This window comes from Lemur catta, chromosome 6, assembly GCF_020740605.2.
Source record: "Lemur catta isolate mLemCat1 chromosome 6, mLemCat1.pri, whole genome shotgun sequence".
Lineage (NCBI taxonomy): Eukaryota > Metazoa > Chordata > Mammalia > Primates > Lemuridae > Lemur > Lemur catta.
The window spans coordinates 24522084-24541913 of record NC_059133.1 but is presented as its reverse complement, the minus strand read 5'-3'; the positions used below and the strand labels follow the sequence as shown (position 1 = coordinate 24541913).

Here is a 19830-nt window from a genome sequence, read left to right as displayed (position 1 = left end):
AGTAGCACCCTCACCATTTTGCAGATGAGGAAACAAGGTTCGATTACGTGACACTTATCGAAATCCCTCAGAATTAAAAAGATGTTTTGTGAGCTGCAAGGAACTGTCCACATTCTGGTGAACTCTGGCTCAGACCCGCGGTCCGAGGTCGGCTGAAATGGAAGGGCGTGGTTGTCCTCCTCTAAGTCAACTTCCAACTGAAGGATCTTCCTCAGCACATGCCCTGCTTTTCTCACAAGCCCCTTCTGGAACTCTCCGTTGCTCTAACTTTCTAGCATGTACAACTTCCTGGCATAATGAGTTCCACAGGTTTCCTGACTACTTGCTGTGCGATTTTGCCTGCAGGAAATGCACCTTGAGACAGACAGGTCCTCTCTGCACCCCCCTGCCCTGCTGGGAGGCTGACTGACAGCCTCAGAGGCCTGGGCCTGCCCAGCACGGGGCCCCGCTCTGGGGCAGCCATTTCAGACAACTGGAAGATGCACCTCCAGGGGCAGAGAAGTGATTTAAATACTCCCCCTGTTTCTTTCATTTTCAACACCAGTGGAAGGGTGTTGAAAACAAAAGAAGTGAGGCAGGAGCTGAGGTGATGGTGCTGCCCCGACAGGGGTGTGGGGGGAGCCCCATCCCTGGTCCTCGTCATTTCCACATGCAGTGCCAACATGTGGCACTCCCAGGGCAGAGCCTTTGCTATTCCCACGTGCTCATTTCCAAAATGCCACTGGCCACACACTGTCTCTGCATGAAAACCAGGTGGCCTGATTCCGTGATCCCTGTGGAAATCATTACTAGCAGATCCGAAACCCGGCTGCATGTCAGACTCACCTGCGAGAGCTCTTCACGTACAGATTCCTAGGCCCCGCCGCCAGACTCGGGGAGAGTCCCTGCGTCAGGGTCTGGGAATATGTACTTCCAAAAGCCCCCCCCCCGGGGGGGGTTCAGATAGGACTGCTTCATATCCGAGAACTTGAGACCCACTGCCCGATGCCACTCGCAGTTCAAGTTGATAAACATGCTCCCGGTGGTCCCTTCATCAGATAAGGTGTTGTCGTTTTTCTGGTGTTGCTTATGATTCCATCGGAACTGCTGTCATCTTTATTTTTAGGTGCGGAGAATTCGCGTTGCAAACTGCAATAAACATAAATCCTGTTCGGCGTGTTTAACAGCAACAGACCCTCACTGCGGTTGGTGCCATTCACAGCAAAGGTATTTCCTGAATTCTTTCTCACCAGCTCACGTTTTCAAAAAAGTGTCGTGCGGCAGAACACTTGTTGCCCTACTTTAACGATCCGTTCCAACCACCCGGGGGAACCGATCTCTTCGACATCCACAGTCTCATCGTGTGATCCTAATGAATTCTCGACGATGTTTCCAGCCGGGTCCGCGCTGCCAAAGCGTTTGACCGGGCGCTCAGGGCTACCCTGCCGGGGGCGGGAGGGGACAGGTGTGTGGCATCGAGGAGCCTGGGCGAGAAAGCAGGCAGATTTGCTTTTACTTTCTGCAGAGTTCCCCAAGATTGAGGAGGGAGGCAAAAGCTTCGCCCTCAGAGACATAAAAGAATAGAGATGTTTGAACACTTTCAAATGCTTCCCCATCGTGTCATGTATTCTTTTCGCTCCCTGGAAGCCTCATTATTGATGGCGCCGTCTCCTAACGCGCCGTACAGCTGCGGGCCTGATGTGCAATCTCAGTCTCCGGGCAGCATCTGCCCAGCCTGGTCTTGAATTACGATGTTCACGACCCAGCTAGGCTCTGGGGCGACTTGTGGCGGCTTCCTCGCCATGGCAGTTCCTAGCGTGGCTGGGACCAGCCTGGTTGGATTCGCCGTTGCCATGGCAACCCAGTACTCAGGCTCTCGCTGGAGAAGCAAAGGAGGAGCGAGAGCGGTAGCTGCAGCTCAGGCAGGAAAGGGGGGAAAAAAACATAACAGTGTCTGTCAGTTGGGTGCTTTCGGTTTTTAAAGGTGAAAAGGATAAGAAAGAGCAGAGCCAGTGGAGAGAGGCTGAAGGCTGAACAACGGGACAGTCTGGGGCTAGAAAAGAGAGAGAATTGGGGAGCTCATGGGGGAAGAAGCCGAGAGAAATGGAGGGAGAGGGGGACATACAATAGAAGCCAGAGGTTCAGGAAACAAGCTAAAAATATGAGGATGGAATTAATGAAGAGTTCAGGGAAGAAGTCACAATCCCAGCTGCAGCAAGAGGAATAATTGCCGTTGCCTTTTGCTGCGCTTCCTTACCCGGCTGTTTCCGTCCGAGTCCCTGGCTGACAAACGAAGCAAGGGCCAAGAGAATTCTCATGAATAATTGTAATTGGGTAGGAACGTTTTCTCCTCGTTGCTGGGCTGAGACTAGAGTTTAAGAAATTAACTGATGGGGGACGGCATTTTATTGTTGCACGCTCACTAAGCAGTCCTGCCGTAGTCTTTTCCAGTCCCCGTCTGTGCTGCAGGGCTGCATGCAGGCTGCACTCGAGAGGGGTGGTGATGGTGGTGATTAAACAGCCCCACGGAGCTGCTGGCTCCTGTGTTGACAATCTCAGCTCTGGAGTTCATGGGAGATGAACTGGTGACACGAATTTGGGAGTTGGTAGTATTGGCATAGCACTTACAGAAGCGCTAAGCTCAGATGAAGGAGGGAGTATAGATTGAGGAGAGAAGTTCAAGAATTAAGCATTGAGGTGCTGCAAGGTTTAGGGGTTGGGGGAAGGAGGGGAAACAGAAAGGGAAATGAAGAGGAAGCAGCCAGAAAGGGAAGAGGAAGACCTGGGGAGGGCAGTCTCCATGGAAGCCAAGGGAAGAGAGGAGGGGGAGCCATCCAAGAGGCCAAACAAGAGAGGAAGAGAATTGGTCCACTGGACTTAGCAGGTGCTGACTGGTGATCATGACAAAGGCCATTGTTAAGAGTGGTACTAAAGCAATAAGAGACAATGTGAAGATAAGACAGTGAGCAGGGACAACTCCTGAGGGGAGCTTTCCTGAGAAAGGCAGCAGAAAAATGGAGCCCACATCAAAGGAGAAAGTGGAGTCCGCAGAGTTTTTTCTTTTGAAAATGTACAAAATAGCAGTGCCTTTCCAGGCTGTTGGGAAATTCCGGTAGAGAGGGAGAAACTGATGATGCTGGGGAGAGAAGAGAGAGTCGTGGAGTGTTATCTTTCAGTAGATGAAAGCAAATATGACCAGGTACGCCAGCGGGGGGCCAGCCTCAGACAGGAGCTCGGGCAGGTCATCCTTGGTGATTGGAGGAAGGTGAAGAGTCTGGGCCCAGGCACAGGGAGGCACAGCAGCATATGCTATGTCCTTCCATGTTGCTCACATCACTCCGGTGACTTATGACCAGTGAGAGTGGGGGAAGAGAAGAGAGAGCAGGAGTGCACTAGAAGACCGGGAGAGAGAACAGAGAAGGGAAATATGGAACAGTCGCTAGGAAGCATTGGGGCCCACTTGAGGTTGGTGGTCTTGCCCTTGAAGTGAGAGCAGTGAGCATGGTTTTGCTTTTTTCAAGCCGCCTCCAGCTCTGGTGATGTAGTCATCACCAGAGTGGGGGAAAGTTAGATGTAGCCAGTTTTAGGGCTTTGCCAGAAAATGCATCAAGAAGGGAGAAAGGGACCAGGGAGCTGAGGGTGCATGCAAGGGATGGACCAAGATATTGACATGATATTGACACACCCTATGGGTGTGAGGGATGTGAAAAGGGGGTAGGATCTGTGGATGGGAGGTGATGGTTGGGTTTAAGAATTGTTGGAACTGGGGAACAGGAAAGGGGAGTTGTTGGACTTTGAGGGCTTGCAATTGAGGTCATGGAGGGGGTGGAGTTATTGGTAATGACAAGGTTGAGGGGTTGACTGTGTCTCTGAAGTAGGATGGAGAGCAAGAGCATTGGCAGAGAGGGGTCAAGGCGCCAAGGTGGTTGTCAGAGTATTAGATGGATCAGTCATCTGCGGGGAAATGAAATCATGAATAACGATGATGGGAAGCCCGTGAGAGGGGTTTGAGGGAGCTGCGTCCTGAGGGGAGAGTGGTTTCGGTAAGATTAAGAGAAGGTGAAAAGAGCCATCAGAGAAGAGGCTGAGCACATCAGGGCTTGTGTTGACCACTGGCTGTGAGTTTTACTGTATAGAAATAAAAGCCTGCCATCTGCTTCTGCTCTTGCTCCCTCACCCCTGCCCCAACATGTTCCAAGAAGAGTGGTCCTTTTAAAATCTAAATCAGATTATGTCACTCCCCTTAATAAAACCACTCCACTGGCTTTCCATCTTAGAATTCAGTCTGACTCCCTCACTGCCAGGGCTTGCACGCTGAGCTCCACACGATCTGCCCTTTAGTATGTCTCTGACCTCTCCTGCCTCTCTCTCCTTTGTTTACTCCCCCCAGCCACCTTGACTCAAGAATATGCCAAGGATGTTCCTGCCCCAGGGCCTTTGCACTTGCTGTTTCCTCCATCTGGAATACCCTTCCCAAGGTCTTTTCAGGGCTGGCTCTTTCTTGATCATCTGGTCCTAGAACACACATCTCTCTCCACCTGACTACCCAGTCTTCAGTCACTTTGCCTCACTCACAGTGACATTACAGTTTTCTTCATGGCCCATCACTATCTGAAATGACTTTATTTCTCTACCTCTCCCTTTATTGAAAAGTGCTCAGAAAAATACAAGTTAAATGAATGAGGTAGATTGAGTGACGGGTAAACTCTACTGATGGCAGGTGGAGACTGATGTCTTAAGTGTGACGTTCTGAAGTCAGGCAGTGATGGCCCCCACTGCCATGTCAGATCACTTGGTTTCAAACTGGCATGGTCCAGCCTAAGACGGAATGAAACTGAGCCTCAGATCTATGACTCATGGTAAGCTCCCAGTACCATTCAAAATTAGGAATTCTAAAGGGGGATGTTTTCTTATAACTGTAGAGCATCCCACTATGTTTGTTTTAAATGTCACAGATTTATTTAGAAAAATAATTTATTTTCTCTGTTGAGAAGGTTGAGTTTTCTTGCATACGTGTCTAGAAAGTAGATTTTGGTCGGAGGGGGGAGGTAAGGAAACGATCTTAACTTCCTTTAGATCGAGTGTTAAGAATAGGCGTGCAGCATAAGCAGATAAAAAGCAATTAGATAAACAATGAGCTCTAAAAAGTCTAGTATTTTATTGTTGGAACCTCAAATCCAACCTGTGCTGAATTTGTCTGTGTGGGTGGAAAGGGAATTTTTGCAGGCTGAATATCTTGGGTTTGGAAGCGGTTTCTCAGTTTCTCCCATATTGCAAAGCAGCACACATGTGTTCAGTTATGGATTTCCACAAAACTGGCAATCCTGAACCAATGAACGGGTGAGGTTCCAAAAGTTCATTTGCAAGTTTGTTTGGCACGAGGAATGCATTTTCCCATAGGAAACAATGTCATAAATTAAGGGTTGATTCCCAAGCCAGCCCACAAAATCCAACTTATTTAATTTTAACAGATATTTATTGAATGCCTAGCAAGAGCCCAATGTGGGAAGTGAGATAGCTAGGTGGTATTGAGAGAAATCGGTGCATTCTTGGCTTTAAGGAACTCTCTTGCTAACTAGAGAGGCAGACCTGTCAATGGGCGACATTCATTCATTCAATCATATATCTAATCACAAATACTTTTTAAGCACCTCTGACCTGCTAAGCCCTGTGTTCAGTGTTTGGGGTACAGTTCTTTCTTGCCTACATGGAGCTTTCAATCTAGTGAGGGATGTAGATAAGTGTATCAGCTTCTGCTCCACTAATGCTGCCTAACAAACAGCTCCAAATTTTTACTGGCTGACAAGAGCAAGGATTTGCTTACATTTATCTTCCTTGCTCATGGATCTGCCTGTCTGCTGTGGGGAGGAAGGCAGGGTCAGCGTCCAGCTGCAGGTTGAGTTCGGGTCTGTTTCTCACGTCTGTCATTCTGTGCATACTCTTCTTACGGCAGACAGCAGAAGCACGAGCGACCACGCTAGACCAGGCAGTTCATTCAAAGCCTCTGCTCACATCGTGTTTACTGACATTCCATTGATAAAGCAAGATGCATAGCCAAGCCCAGCATCCGTGAAGTAGGGAATTACACTCCACCTGCTCACAAGGGAGACACTGCAGAGGCACACGGCAAAGGGTCATGCAGATGCGTAATTCTAGTACAGGAGAGATTGAAGAATTGGGGATAATAATCTAATCTATCAGTAAGTAAAGGAGATGAATGAAATAGAGTGTAATAAGGGCTAGCATAGAGGAAATGTAGGATTTCGGGGGGGCACATAAAATCTAACCCCAACTTAAAAGGTCAGGGAAGGCTTCCTGGAGGAAGGGGTATCTATGCGGCACCTGAAGTGTAGGCACGTGTCAGCAAGGTAAAGGGGAGGCAGGGGAAGCTGGCTGAGGGAACAGGCCGTACAAAGGCTAGGAGCTATAGCAGAGGCTGCCTGCACTGGGTCTGGATGAACGCGCACTATAGCCCAGGACTGTTGGAGGTTGAGGGCAAGGTAGGCAGGGGCAGCTGAAGGGTCTTGCAGGCCACTTTAAAGAATTTGCACTTTGTTGAAGGACTTTGGGGAGCCACGGCAAGGCTTTCGTTAGAAGTGTGAGCAGATCAGTTGAGTGTTTTAGGACAAGCACTCTGGGGTGCAAGGGGCACTGGAGGGGGGGACCCCACTGGAGGCCGGCAGATCAGGTAGCAGGTGGCTGTACCCAGCGAGAGGCTGGGGACTGAGTTACCGTCCTATTAGTGGTGATGGAAAGAAGTGGGTGGATTAGAGAGCTAATGGAAGCTAGAATTGACAGGAGTTGGGGACTAATTGGATTCCCCTTTGAGTCTGACACACTAAAAATAGGGCCATAAAATGAAAAATAAAATATCAAGGTGGCCACCGTTTTTCCGGAAGATGTATTCCTTCTCCTTTGATCTAAGTGTTCACAAAGAAAACAAAGAAGGGACATGTACCCGTGTCCTGGGTTCCTCCTGTGTCCCAGGCACTGGACGAGGCAGTAGGCTGGACCCCAAAGGATGGGCACCCGCGTGAGATGGGGAAAGGCTCCCAAGAGATGCCAGCGCTGAGTCTCAGAGCGTGGAGGGGGCTGAGTTACTGCAGTGAATTCGGCGTTGAGATCACAGGGGAAGGAGTGCAGGTGTCTGGCTGGGGTGACCAGATGGACAGAGGCGCCATTTGCTGAGTAGGGAATTAGGAGGAGCGGCCTGTTGGGGCCACACGGGAAATGCAGGGGGCTGCCTATCCACACTGGCACCGTGAGCAGGACGGCTGAGGAGGACGGAGTAAAGGTCCCAAACGCAGCTTGCTTGGGATCGAATCCGGGCTTCCGTGTGACCTGCTAGTTTCTTATCTTCTCTGTGCTAAATCTCTTCTGTAAAGCAGGGTTAATCAGAGTACCTGCCCCAGAGGGTCCCTGAGAGGATTAAATCAGTTAATGTACGTGGTCCTAGGCCCAGTACCTGGCTCATGGCAAGCACTAAAGTAGTGTCAGCTGTCGTCACAGTGGAAGCCCGAGGAGGGAGCCTCTGGTTGTCCCCGAGGCTGGGGAAGGCTTCAGAGAGGAGGTGGCCTGAAAGCCTGCACAGACTTTCACCAAGGGAAGAGCGGGTGGCAGGCACTGCAGGGAGAAGAGCCAGCAGGGTGAGTGGCCTGTCCTGGGACTGGCAGATTGAGTTCTGTCACTGGGGCCCTGGCTCCAGAAGGCGGGACGTGGCTGGAGGCCCTGGCTGGGCTCTGCCTGTGGACGTCGCTAGTGGGTGCTGGGAACTCACTGAGGGTTTAAGCAGAGGGCTGTCACAGTCCTATCTGTGAGTTAAAAAGATGACCCTGATGGCAATGTGGAAGATGTCAGCTCTCCCAACCTCCCAGGGCCGCTTTCCCCTGGTGTGTTTTGTAAAGAGGGAGCTCGTTGCACGTCTCTTCCTGAGTCATCGACTTGGGGGCTACTTCTCCGAATTTCAGGTACCTCCCCGCCTTTCCCAGCACCACCAAGGGGCTCCGCTTGCCTTGGTCTCGCTCACGTAATGGCATCAGGGCTGGGTCCTCATCAGAAAGTGGGCCGTGCGGGGAAGGCCACACCTGCCTTTATCGTCCTGTCCCTTCACGCTGCACCTACACGGGGCACATCTGGGGTGGCGGGGTGGAGACAGCCCCGAGTGTGCCGGTTAGAAGCCGTCTGCGCGCTCCCCTTGATTATTTGTATAAATTTATCATTCGCCCGTGTTCTTCCCCATGTTTCTTCCACGTCGACAGTTGGAAGACCTTCAGGCGGCCCCTGGTAGCTGTTTTTAGGTCTTCAGCTGCTGTTAGGCTGTCCCACACACGAGATTGCGAAGGAGATCGTTTCTCCACTCGGCCTCCCAGCAGGGCTCCGTGGCCATCTCCCTGTCAGCCTTTCTGCAGGGCTGGGAGTAACAGAAGGCCATTTTTAACACAGGAGAGAAAACTGAGATCTGAATTCTAAACATATTTGTCCCCAAGACACCAGAGTAACAAACCAAAAGAGTGGAATGGTTTGCTTGTGGGCGTACCCCAGTTCCCGGCCTGGCCTTGCTTTCCTGTCTTGAGGTCTGTCTTCCAAGTGACACTGTTTCCTCAAACCCCCCAGGGCCAATCATGCACCCTAAGGGGACCCTCCCCACCAGGGGTGTTATTGCCCTAAAACTTGATCAAGACGATCCAGGGTGCACGGTCACTCGTGGCCACATTCTTCTGTTGTGCCATCACGAGAGGGGGGCTCCAGGCCGCAGAGAGGGCCACGAGAGCTCTGCAACCGAAAGGCCCAGCAGGCTGTGCCCGCTCATCCTCCCGATGGCGGCTGCAGTGCCCCTTCCACAGGAAGCCTGCCTGCAGCCCAGGCCTGGCCGGGAGACGGGCTGCATGGACAGAGAAGAACATGCTCATCACACACCAGACACTGCCCCGCACGGTCCCTGCCATGCTACCTTAGGTCCTCCTGGCACCCCATGAAGCAAGTGCTATTCCAATCCCCACTCGATAGGTAAGAAAACAGGCTCAGGTTTGTGTGTGGTTTCCTACTGCTGCTGTGACAAATAACCACAAACGTAGTGGCTTGAAACAACAGGAACTTATTATCTCACAGTTCTGGAGGTCACAAGGCTGAAATGGGTTTCACTGGGCTAAAATCAAGGTGTAGGCAGGGCTGGGTTCCTTCTCAAGGCTGTAGGGAGAGTCCGCTCCTTTGCCTTTTCCAGCTCCTTGAGGCTGCCTGCATGCCTTGGCTCTTGGTCCCTTCCTGAGTCTTCAAAGCCAGCAGTGTGGCATCCTCAGATCACCCTGGTCCTGAACTCTGTGTTGTCCTCACATCTTCTCTGGCTCCGGCTCTCCTGCCTCCTCTAATGAGGACCCCTGTGGCTACACTGGCCCACACAGATCATCCAAAATAATCCCCCAGTTTTGAGATCCTTAACTTAATCACACCTGCAAAATCCCTTTTGCCATGTGCTGTGGTTTCAGTGTGGCCCCCAAAGTTCATGTGTTGGAAACTTAATCTCCAATGAAACAGCATTGAGAGGTGGCACCTTTAAGAGGTGATTAAGTCCTGAGGGCTGTGTCCTTCTGAGTGGATTATCGCTGTTATCACAGGAGTGGATTAGTTATCGCAGGAGTGGGTTTCTGATAAAAGGATGAGTTTGGCCTTTCTCTTTCTCTCTCTCCCTCCCTCTTCCCCCTCCCCCCATGCTCTTTTGCCCTTCTGCTATGAAATGACACAGGAAGAAGGTCCGCACCAGATGCAGGCCCCTAGACCTTGGACCTAGCCAGCCTCCAAAACTGTAAGAAATAAATTTCTTTTCTTTATAAATTACCCAGTCTGGGGTATTCTGTTATAGCAACACAAAACAGACTAAGACACCATGTAAGTTGTTAACTTACGTGTCACAGTTCTCAGGGATTAGGACGGGGACATTTTGGGCAGCCATTATCCTGCCTGTCATAGGCTACACAAGTAGTGGAACCAGGATTCAACTCTAGGCTTAACTCTGAGTCCCAAGGCTCTATCCACCACTGTAGCCAAAGGAAGGAGAAAGAAAAAAGAGACATTATCCCTCATGGCAGCGGGAGGAGAGAGGAAAGCCTAGAGCACACGGCAGGATGGAACTATCGTGACAATTGACGTGCATATGAAAGATGGTGGAACTCAGGGCCCCCTTGAGTTATAGAAACTGCTCCACCTGGAAAGTTTAAGCATCCACGCATTTATTTAACAGATATTTATTGCACACCTAGCATGCATCAGACACTGTCCTGAGCACCAGATGCTAAGCTCCAGCAGTGAACAACACAGGGGGCCTTCTAGTGAGCGTTTGCATTTCCCAGGCTGCCGTAGCAAATTCCCACAAAGCAGGAGGATTAAAACAACACACATGTATCGTCGCGTAGCTCTGGAGGCTGGCAGTCTGGGCGCCCAGGGAATCTTCTGGGGAGGATCCTTCCTCACCTCGCACAGCTGCTGGTGGCTCCTGGCGTTTCTTGGCTTGGGAAGGACAATGCCGTCTCTGCCTTGGCCTTCACATGTCCCCCTTCCCCGTGTGTGTCCACATCGCCTCCTTTCCCTTCGAGAGACACCAGTCATCGACATCCTCAACCCAGGATGGTTTCCTCTCCAAAATCTGCAAATTTTACATCTACAAAGACCCTATTTCCAAATTAGGTCACATTCTGAGGTTCTGGGTGGCCATGCGTTTGGGGGGCACTATTCAACCCGCGACATGAAGGATGAGGAACAGTGTCCAAATACATAAGGAAACAGAGGACGTGTCAGATGGTGATTAGTAGTATGAAGAAAATGCAGAAAAAGGCGTGGGGAGCGCTGGCTGGCAGCGGGGGAGGTTACAGCTTTAACCAGGGTGTCCTGGAGGCCTCGCTGAGAAGGGGACACCCGTGCCAACACCTGACCTGGAGATCTCTCCCTTCAGAGGTCGCTGCCATGTCTAGCGGAGTGGCCAGGAAGACACTGTGGGACGGAAGATCGTTCTTCCTTTCCTTCCAATCCGGATGTGTCCTCGTGCAGATCTCAAGCTTGAGGTCTGTGCGGTGACACTTCTTTATGGTCCAGTGCGGCTCTAATGACAGCGATAATGATAATAATGGGGTTTGGGGGCGGCCCCTCCTTCTTGTGTGAGGACCCCATTGTGCCGACTAATTGTGTAGACGCAAGTAGGACAACTGTCTGTGGGGTGGGAGCAGTGGGGAGCGGAGAAGAATATGTTATTTGGGCCTCGGGCACTACTGAATCACCCTGGCACAGGCTGAGTCCGTGCATCTGGGTCACCAAGAGTGCCGGAAGGGGTCTGGGGCCTTCCAGCACTGGTGAGGGGTGTGGGTTCTTCACCTCCTTTATCAGCTGTTGGCGGAGCTGTTTATAAACCCTACTTATCTCAAAGCAGAAGGTAGAGGGGGTCAAACCGTTAAGGGGCAGAGCTGCACCTTGGCGTCCCAGACAGTTGGCAACGGTGGGCGCCAGGAGAACTCCCACCTCGCTCAGAAGCCGGGTTGCTTCGTGTAGCAGAGTGGGCAACTGAGGTCCTCCGACCTTGGCACCCAGATGGCTTTTCTGCACCCTCTCTTTAATTGATGCTCTCTGACTTCCAACGAGCACCATTAAGAACACCCTTTCTTAATGGTAAACATATATTTTAATGGAGTAGATTTTTTTGAAATGATCTTATCTCAGGCAGCATGCACTTTCATAAGAATGTATTGATTGGCTTTTAAAAATTCCTCAAATGTTTTCACTTGTCTTTGTGACCTTGTATTTGTCCTGTTCCCAGCAGCTGCTGCACATCCAAGCACAGCGTTCAGTTCCTCGCTCGAAGCCTTCCTGCCAGTCTTTTGGTTTTTTGCTTTTGTAATATTTCGTAGCATCTGGAAGCTTCTACTCTGTATGGAGAGTGGGCCGATTCTGATAGGCCGAGTGTGGGATTTGAAATTGCTCTCAGGAGGATGGGGTTTAATATCATTGCCACCTGATTACTGGTGGGGAAACTGAGGCCCCCAGAGGCTAAGGAATGCACCCCCAGTTACACAGGGAACGTGTGAGAGAGCACCTTGAACCCAGACCTTCCTGACTCAAAATGTATCATTTTCCCATTCTTATTTTCATGCTACCTGGTTTTTTTTTAAATACCTCTCCTCAGTTCTGTAGTTCATGGTTTGCATTTGGAAATTAGAAGACTAACTTTTAGTAAACTCATCACAAAAAAAGAACCACATGGGATGAAGGCCACAGATGCCTTTTGTGTGAGTGTTTCAGTCTGCAAATGTGTTTTATGTGTGCTAAATGGCTCTCAGTAGCAAGACAAAGGCTGGTTTTCCACCATGCCAGCTAACAGGCCAACCTAGGGAACAAAAATCAATGAAATGACTTTATGGCGGTATCATGGAGACATAGACAAGAATTTAGTCCCTTTAACATTTAATTCTTAATCCAATCCAGCTACCATTTGTTGAATCCCAGCCTTAGGCCAGGCCTTGTGCTAGGCCCCAGGGGGAAACAAAGATGAGTCAGTCCCTGCCCTGGAGATGCGCACAGGTTAGTGTGGGAAACATTTCAGTAAACCGTGGATAGTGCTGAAGGCATGAGGAGATGCTGCTACCCTGGAAGCCTTTAAAATGTTTGAGCAATTTGGCGTAGCCGTAAGAGACGGATGCCAGCGCCAGACACCATGCTAACTAACCGCTCAGCACCGCGGTTTCCCCGTTTCTGATGTGGAGGTGGTAGCAATAATACCTGCTTCATGGAGTGTTTGTGAGGATTAATGAGTTAATTCCCAGAAAGCCCTAGAAACAGTGCCTGGCGTATAGGCACTAGGAAAGTGCTATGGTTTCAAGGTGTCACCCAAAAAGCATGTGTTGGAAACTTCATCCGCAATGCAACAGTGTTGGGAGGTGGGGCCTAATGGCAAGTGTGGGGGTCATGAGGGCTCCACCTTCATGAATGGATTAATGCCAGTGACAAAAGGGCTTCAGCTTCAAGTTCGATCTGTCTCTCTTACGTGTGCACGTGCCTTCTCTTGCTCTTCCGCTTTCTGCCGCGGGATTATGCAGCAAGAAGGCCCTTGCCAGATGCGGGCCCCTTGACCTTGGACTCTCTAGCCTCCACAGCTGCATGAAATAAGTTTCTGTTCCTTTACAGATTACCCAGTCCGTGTTAATGAACTAAGACAGAAGGGCTCAGTCATTGTTAGCTATTGTGAGAGGCAATAGAGGACAGTAGGGGAGACCATGGACTTTGACGCTGCGCTGCCTGGTTTTGTATCTCAGCTCCTCCAATTACTGCTTAGGAAAGCAACATGGAGCCTTCTATGCCTCAGTTTCCCCCATCTGTAAAGCAGGGACAATTACTGTAGCTATTTCATAGGTCTGTTGTGAATAACAAATGAATCCAATCATGTGAAAAGACATTGCCTGGCAAGTTAGATGTTTTTGCTTTTTAGAAAAAAAAACTTCTAAATTGTCTCTGTTATTAGCATAATTTTATCATGTAGATTGACTTTCAGCTCCAGTGATTGAAGATCCAATTTTTCAGCTTTCCTAGCAAGTTATTTTGGTCTTGTATTTTGGCATTCCCCTTTTAAAGACTCTGGAGGCCTTTAATTTGGAGTTGAGCTCTCAGAGAGACTTCCTATTCCCTTCTGTTCAGTAGACTTTGCTTCCTTCATCTTGTGGACTGACAACTGTAATGAGAGTTCCCCATTTCTGGAGACCCCCCGGGCCCCTCCTTTGGGCTCTATGCCTTTCCTAAAAATGCAGACATCTGTTTCAAACCACTTAGAAAAAGACCTTGAGATGTTCTTCTAGCAAAACCCTCCCCCAGCACGGACGCAGTCTTCCGTTCCCTGAGAGAGAGAGAGAGAGAGAGAGAGAAGCTGGATTGTTTCCCTGTTAAAAGTTTTCTGATATTTTAGCAGGATAGAATCTTTGGGAACAGTTCACACTAACCCCTACATTCAAGCCACTTACCTGATACTTAGTTATCAGATTCCTTCAGGGACTGTCTGCTCTTGGTGAACAATTAGATTAGAGGATGCTGATGAAATTCAAGTGGCAGGAAGTAGAAGTTACATTTCTGAGTTCAGAGTTTCTATTTCAAGGTTGAGTAAGTGGTAAATTTTTACTGAGAGATTCTAGCCTAATAGAATCAGATTCTCAAGGTCCCCCAGCCCAGCCCATGGGCATTTCACCTGCCTGGAAACTTCCACTCCTTTTCAGAGGCGAGCCTCCCGGTTCTTTATGTTGGCATGAAAACAATTAATAATTTAAGACATGCCCATTTAAAAAAATAAAAATGCTGTATAAATGCAATACTGTAATAATAAATTTAAAAGTCGATCCAGCTGGGCACTGTTCCCAGACTACCAGCTGAGCAGAAACACAAATAAGTAAAGAAGAGAAACTGCTATATAATGCAAATGGCTGCAATCTCGTTGTTTTCAGCTACTCTTATTGCAAATATATAGTATTGAAGTTACATTATAGATAAATGGGTTTTGTGGACTAACCTGGAAACCTAATCAGTGCTTATAACATTATTTTTATAGGGTAAAAATATATTCCATTTTACAAACAGATGGTTTGCAAGCGAATTTTTTGGGAGCACAATAGATTTATAAGTTGAGGGCCACCTGGAATTTTAACCTCTAGCTGGGTGTTTTGGGTGTTTTGTATTCAGGGCTAGTGGCAGATGAAAATTAGAGGCCTCTCAGAATCCCCACCTCTGTGTTTCCCTCTCAAATCCTTGCTCCCTTCCTCATTCCAGAGACTCTGCCTTCCCTATAGTCTGTTCTCTGTTCCTGGGGTCCCCATCCCTGTCGTCTCGTCCAGGCCCAGCCCCACCTTCTAACCACTGTTGGGGCCCCAGAAAGCCCAGAGGAACTCTGAATCTCTTTCTCCTTGTGCACTTTAGTAAATGGCAGTTCAGGTCCATAGGTACCCATGCAGCTGAGTGGCCAAGTTTGTGGCTCTGAAGTCAGATTTCTGCCACTTAGCAGCTATGTGACCTTGGCATGTTACTGTACTTCTCTGAGCCTATAGAATGAAGTTGTGAGAACTAACCATAAGCACTCAGAACAGTGCCTGGCACAGAGCCATGTTCCCTCCGTGTCATTGTGTGATGGGGAAGTTATTCAGGGACATTATGGGTTACAGGGATTTCTACAAACTCAGGAAGCAAACCCACTGTATGAAAATACTTTCTGAATTTCAAACAGCAAACTTAGAAACAAGTGTCTAGAACCTCCGTGTTCATGAGCTGGGGCCTGTTAGGTTTGGAACATACTTTTTTATGCATTGGAGCTGAGGGAGGGGGTGGTGACATGCTTACATAGTTGAGTGACGATATCAAACTCTATTATTATTTTGAATAAATCAAGCTGTACAGCAGATTTTATAGCAAACTAATAAGGCTTCTTAAATAGTTTCATTGACATATTGTCACATGCAGTGTTTTTCACCTAAGGAAAGATTTTTTTTTTTTTAATTAACTTTTTGGTTTAGGGGTTTTTCCTTCAGGCAATCTCTTCTTTGCATTTGGGCAGGTTCTATTTTCTAATTTGCAAAAGGCTTGTGTCTGCTTCTTTGTTTTATCATGTAAGCATGAGCTCTAACCAGAAATAAGGACTAGAAAAACAAAATACTGATTGGGAGTCCTAGGACTTTCAGGTAGATCCACAGTAGAGGATGGGGCAAAAGCACTAGCATAGGTAAAGAAAGCAAATATATTGCTACCCTTTTCTCCAGAATACACCCATTCTAATGCACATCCAATTTCCTCCTATTTGTGGCCTGAAGAAATTGCAATGAAGACATTAAGAAATGCATCACTACCTAAGAATGCATCACTGAGGAATCAGCCTTACTAAAAGTCATACCTGACAATGAGATTTTAATTTGATTAGGGCAGCGGTTTAAGTGTTTGTGTACTTGCCCCTTGCTCTTGTTGATACACAGGAATAAGAGTGATAGCTTTCAAAAGAAATTATTTCAAAGTAACTGGTTTTGTTTACTAACGTATGGAAGCTATAAGATCTGTTCCCCCTCCTTAAGAAATGTGAATGTGTGGGTAAATGTACTGTCATGAAGATTTTATAATCTGCAGTATTTGAAAAGTAGTAAGATCCTCGTGTTGTTTGACCATCTGGTTATACATTCTTGGTGTCACGGTTCGCTTTTTATTTTTCTATTTTATTTTTTTACTGGTGAGAGGCAAGGAATAGGAGTTCAAAAATTTCAGAGGTTTTTTTTTTTTTTTTTTGCAAATAAGGAATTTATATTTAGTTGTTTAACATGGCTACATTTTGTTTTTACCTTATGCAGAATAGGAAATGAAAAGGTTCATTATGTATTTTCTTTTCTCTCTTTTTTTTTTTCTTCAAAAAACATAAACAGAGAACCTCACCTCCTAATTGGGTCCTCAGATTTGAACTTTTAGCTTATGATACAAATAGTCTCTTTAGCGCAAAGAGTCAGACAGATGTAAATCAAAACCCTAGAAAGAGAAATCACCAACAGAAAGGAACTATAGAGATTTCATGTTTCATCCATTCATTGAAAAATATTTATTGAAACCCTAGTATTTGCATATCATGCTGCCAGACACGGAGGGATTTGCTAAAGAAACATTAAAGACGTTCTCCCCTCCTGTGAGGAGCTTAGGGCTTACGTGGAGAGAGCTGACATAGACATAGGAAACAGTTAAGTTGTAATTCAAGGCAGCAGACGATTAAATACCAAAATGTGTGGTTCCGACAAGAAATGCTACAGGAGTTCAGAAAGGGGAGTGATAACTCTGTGGCACTACTGTTTTCTGCCTACAAATTGGCAAATTGTAGCACTATTTGTATGAAATATTTTACACTTGTTTTTTTGGCAGCCTTAGGCTTTGACTCCCAGGCAGCATTAAGAGCCTACAGAAATATTTGTACTCCAGTCTCTTTCGAATTGGCTTTTTTCCCCCTCTCTTATAGGCAGAAGAAGTACCTTTTACAAACCAGAGTGCCCATGAGAGGCAGGGAGTTTTTTTGACAGTCACGATCTATTTCAGATACAAACTAAAGAACCAGCTTGGTCATTCTCTGTTTTCCAATCCAGCAGTGCTGGTCTGGCCATTGCAAACTCGCCCTGACATTGAGAGGCGTTTTAATTTTGAACTTAATGTCCATGACGGACGAGCTAGCCATCAAGGGTCAGATACGTTTATGGCTTTGGAGAGTTGCTGATGAAAATCCCCAGGGTGTGAGGTTGGAGAAGGGATGGACACAGATGTGGTGGGAGTTGGGACACAGATGTGCTCGCTGTGAGCAGGGTTCCCCAGATGTCAGAAGACGATGACATGCTGAAGTATTGTGCTTGGGGATGACGCGCTTAGTGAAACTCACTGACTTCCTGTTCTATTTTTGCCATATTCAGATTAGCGCAGAGCTCAAAGACAAAGCCATGAGGCCTAAATTCTTAAGAGTTAAAAGAGAGAGAAGAGGAAGAAGAAGAAATAAAACCTTTGTAAAGTCAAATACGCTCTTTGGGCCCATTCATACCTCGTTCCCCCTCGGATCCCCTCAGGGACTCCCCGCAGCTGAATGTGGTCATCACTTGGTTGCTTTTCAATCTCATGATTCATGTGTTTTCGGTTTCTTTTAAAACTCACTGTCACTGGTTTATGTAACCTTCGGCCCTGAAGAGGTGTAGATACCAAAGATGTTTTGTTCTTTCCTTGGTACTATTCAATGGGATAGCTGTGGAGTCTAGCACCATTTGAAGATAATGTGGCACGTGGTGGCTGTTCTTGTCCAGTTGGTGGCCCATCTGGTGAGTCAAGGGTTCCTGAGTTAGCGTGACCCAGACTAACTGTCACATCAAGCCAGCCAGCGATCTCACCAGTCAGCTTCTGAACTGCTGTTCATCAAACAGTTGGCCCTGGCCACAACTGAAGACTTATTTGGGGCATCCTCTGAGCTGGCTGACTTGGGAAAGTAGCCCCAGAAAATGTTTCACCTATATCTTTTGATATAATTTGGTATCTGCCTAAATAAATGTTATGTAGCAGAGGGTTATGGAACGTCTTATCAAATTCTTGGGCAGACTCTGCCCTTGAAATATTTTTATTTAATCATCCTACTGCAAAGCACACAAAATAGTAGCTTTATCATTTTTTTTAAACAAAAAACAAGTTCCACAATAGGTTGATAATCTGGGAATGAATTACAAACCTAAAATTTGTACAATATGCAAACCCTCTCTTGGACTGTTCTTTGCTAGGCATTTCTAGAAGAGAGCTCTTTATTTTAGAAGCCACGAGAGGATGTGCTTTGGATGTATTTGGAGATGTCATCCTGAGAGATGGCTCAGGAGTCGGAGTTCAACATGTTGTCTGCATTTGTTCTCTGCTCGTAGACACGATGGAAAAAACGCTCTGCTGTTTTCTTCTTGCTTTTCATGGTTTTAGCATCATGATCCTATTCTCGCTCAAAATCAATAATCCGCTGTACAAAGCCTGGCAATCTGTACTGAAGCCAAGTATGAGAAAGTTTTAACTAATGCATATGGGGTTGCTGTTTTGCCCTTTTTTTTTTTTTTTTTAGGTGCACTTTTCAAGTAGATTGTGTACATTCAGAGAACTTAGAAAACTGGCTGGATATTTCATCTGGAGCGAAAAAGTGCCCTAAAATTCAGATAATTCGAAGCACTAAAGATAAGGTAAGAGGAAAGATTTTTAATTCATCTCTATTGGATTGTCTCATTTTGCACAATTGGTGCTAACTTCCTTCTGTGTGTAAAATATCAAACAAGCTTAGTCATCGCAGTGCATTCATTTAGTTGCCAGACACCATCCACTTTGCAAGGTGCTGGGGAGAGAGTCATCAAGGAATTTATCATCTTGCAGAGCTAAAGATGACCCTCAGTAGTTGAATTTGAAGAAAAGATGGACTTTTAATGTAATCTAAATACATACTGATTTAAAAAATAGAGAAAAAGAAGCTTAGACTCGTGGTCAATAAGGTCCCTTAAATGTGGCTTAACTATAGACTTTTGTTTGGTTGTATGGTTCCTTATCTTAACGTGTTAGGCTTCTCCTAACAAGTATCCTGTGAATATGACTTCGAGCAGTATTGGCAAAGGTAGATAGAAAACCAGTGTGGGCAGTGACTATTGCAAGTGGGGACCCTTGGAAAGCCAGTGGGGTCTTGCTCTGGCAGCACCAGCCCTAGCAGCACATCAGCCCTGTCACTGGATGACAGAAAGGAAGCAAATGGCATATTCAAGCATTTTCTAATGCACATACCAACCGTGCCCTATGGGGAAATGGAATTCCTGCCTTGCAATCTCAGTGGTGCTGTAAGGAGACATTTTCTCCCTAATTATGGCTCTTGTGTTATGAATAATTGTACAGAGTCCCCATCAGCAGCCAGTTGACCTGTCTGTTGAGCTCACTGTGTTTTATTTGAATGCCACATTAACAAGGAAATGGGCTACTTTCTCTTTTCCCTTACACTTTGCCATTTCAAATAAATAGCAAGAACCATACCACTTAAGATGATTTAACATTTAATAAAGGAGAGCCAGAGTATTTAATGAGTGATAAATAATAAAAGAATCAAGCTTTCAAGTCATAACTGATCAGAACTCACACATTTAAAGTTATTTGGCTGTTGTTACTTTCTGTTTTCCTCCTGGGGGTGGGGGGGAAAGAACTTCCAAAGCCTTCAGACTAACTTCTACCAGGCCTGAGTCAGAGTGAAAACAGGAGATTTGGCGGAAAATACACTTAGGCGTCCAAACATCAGTGTGGCCAAAGTTTTATTTCTCTTATCAGTCTGAAGAAGAGCCAGCT

The 19830-nt window shown here is 47.1% G+C and overlaps 1 protein-coding gene across 1 annotated transcript in view; it reads left to right on the top strand.

Annotated features, from left to right (window-relative positions):
- Window positions 1–19830, top strand: part of PLXNC1 (plexin C1) — a 135586-nt gene that overhangs the window by 32292 nt on the left and 83464 nt on the right. Inside the window, exons 4-5 of the mRNA XM_045553236.1 lie at window positions 1106–1206; window positions 18581–18695. Coding sequence (XP_045409192.1) covers window positions 1106–1206; window positions 18581–18695 — 216 coding nt within the window. The remainder of the gene's footprint in view (window positions 1–1105; window positions 1207–18580; window positions 18696–19830) is intronic.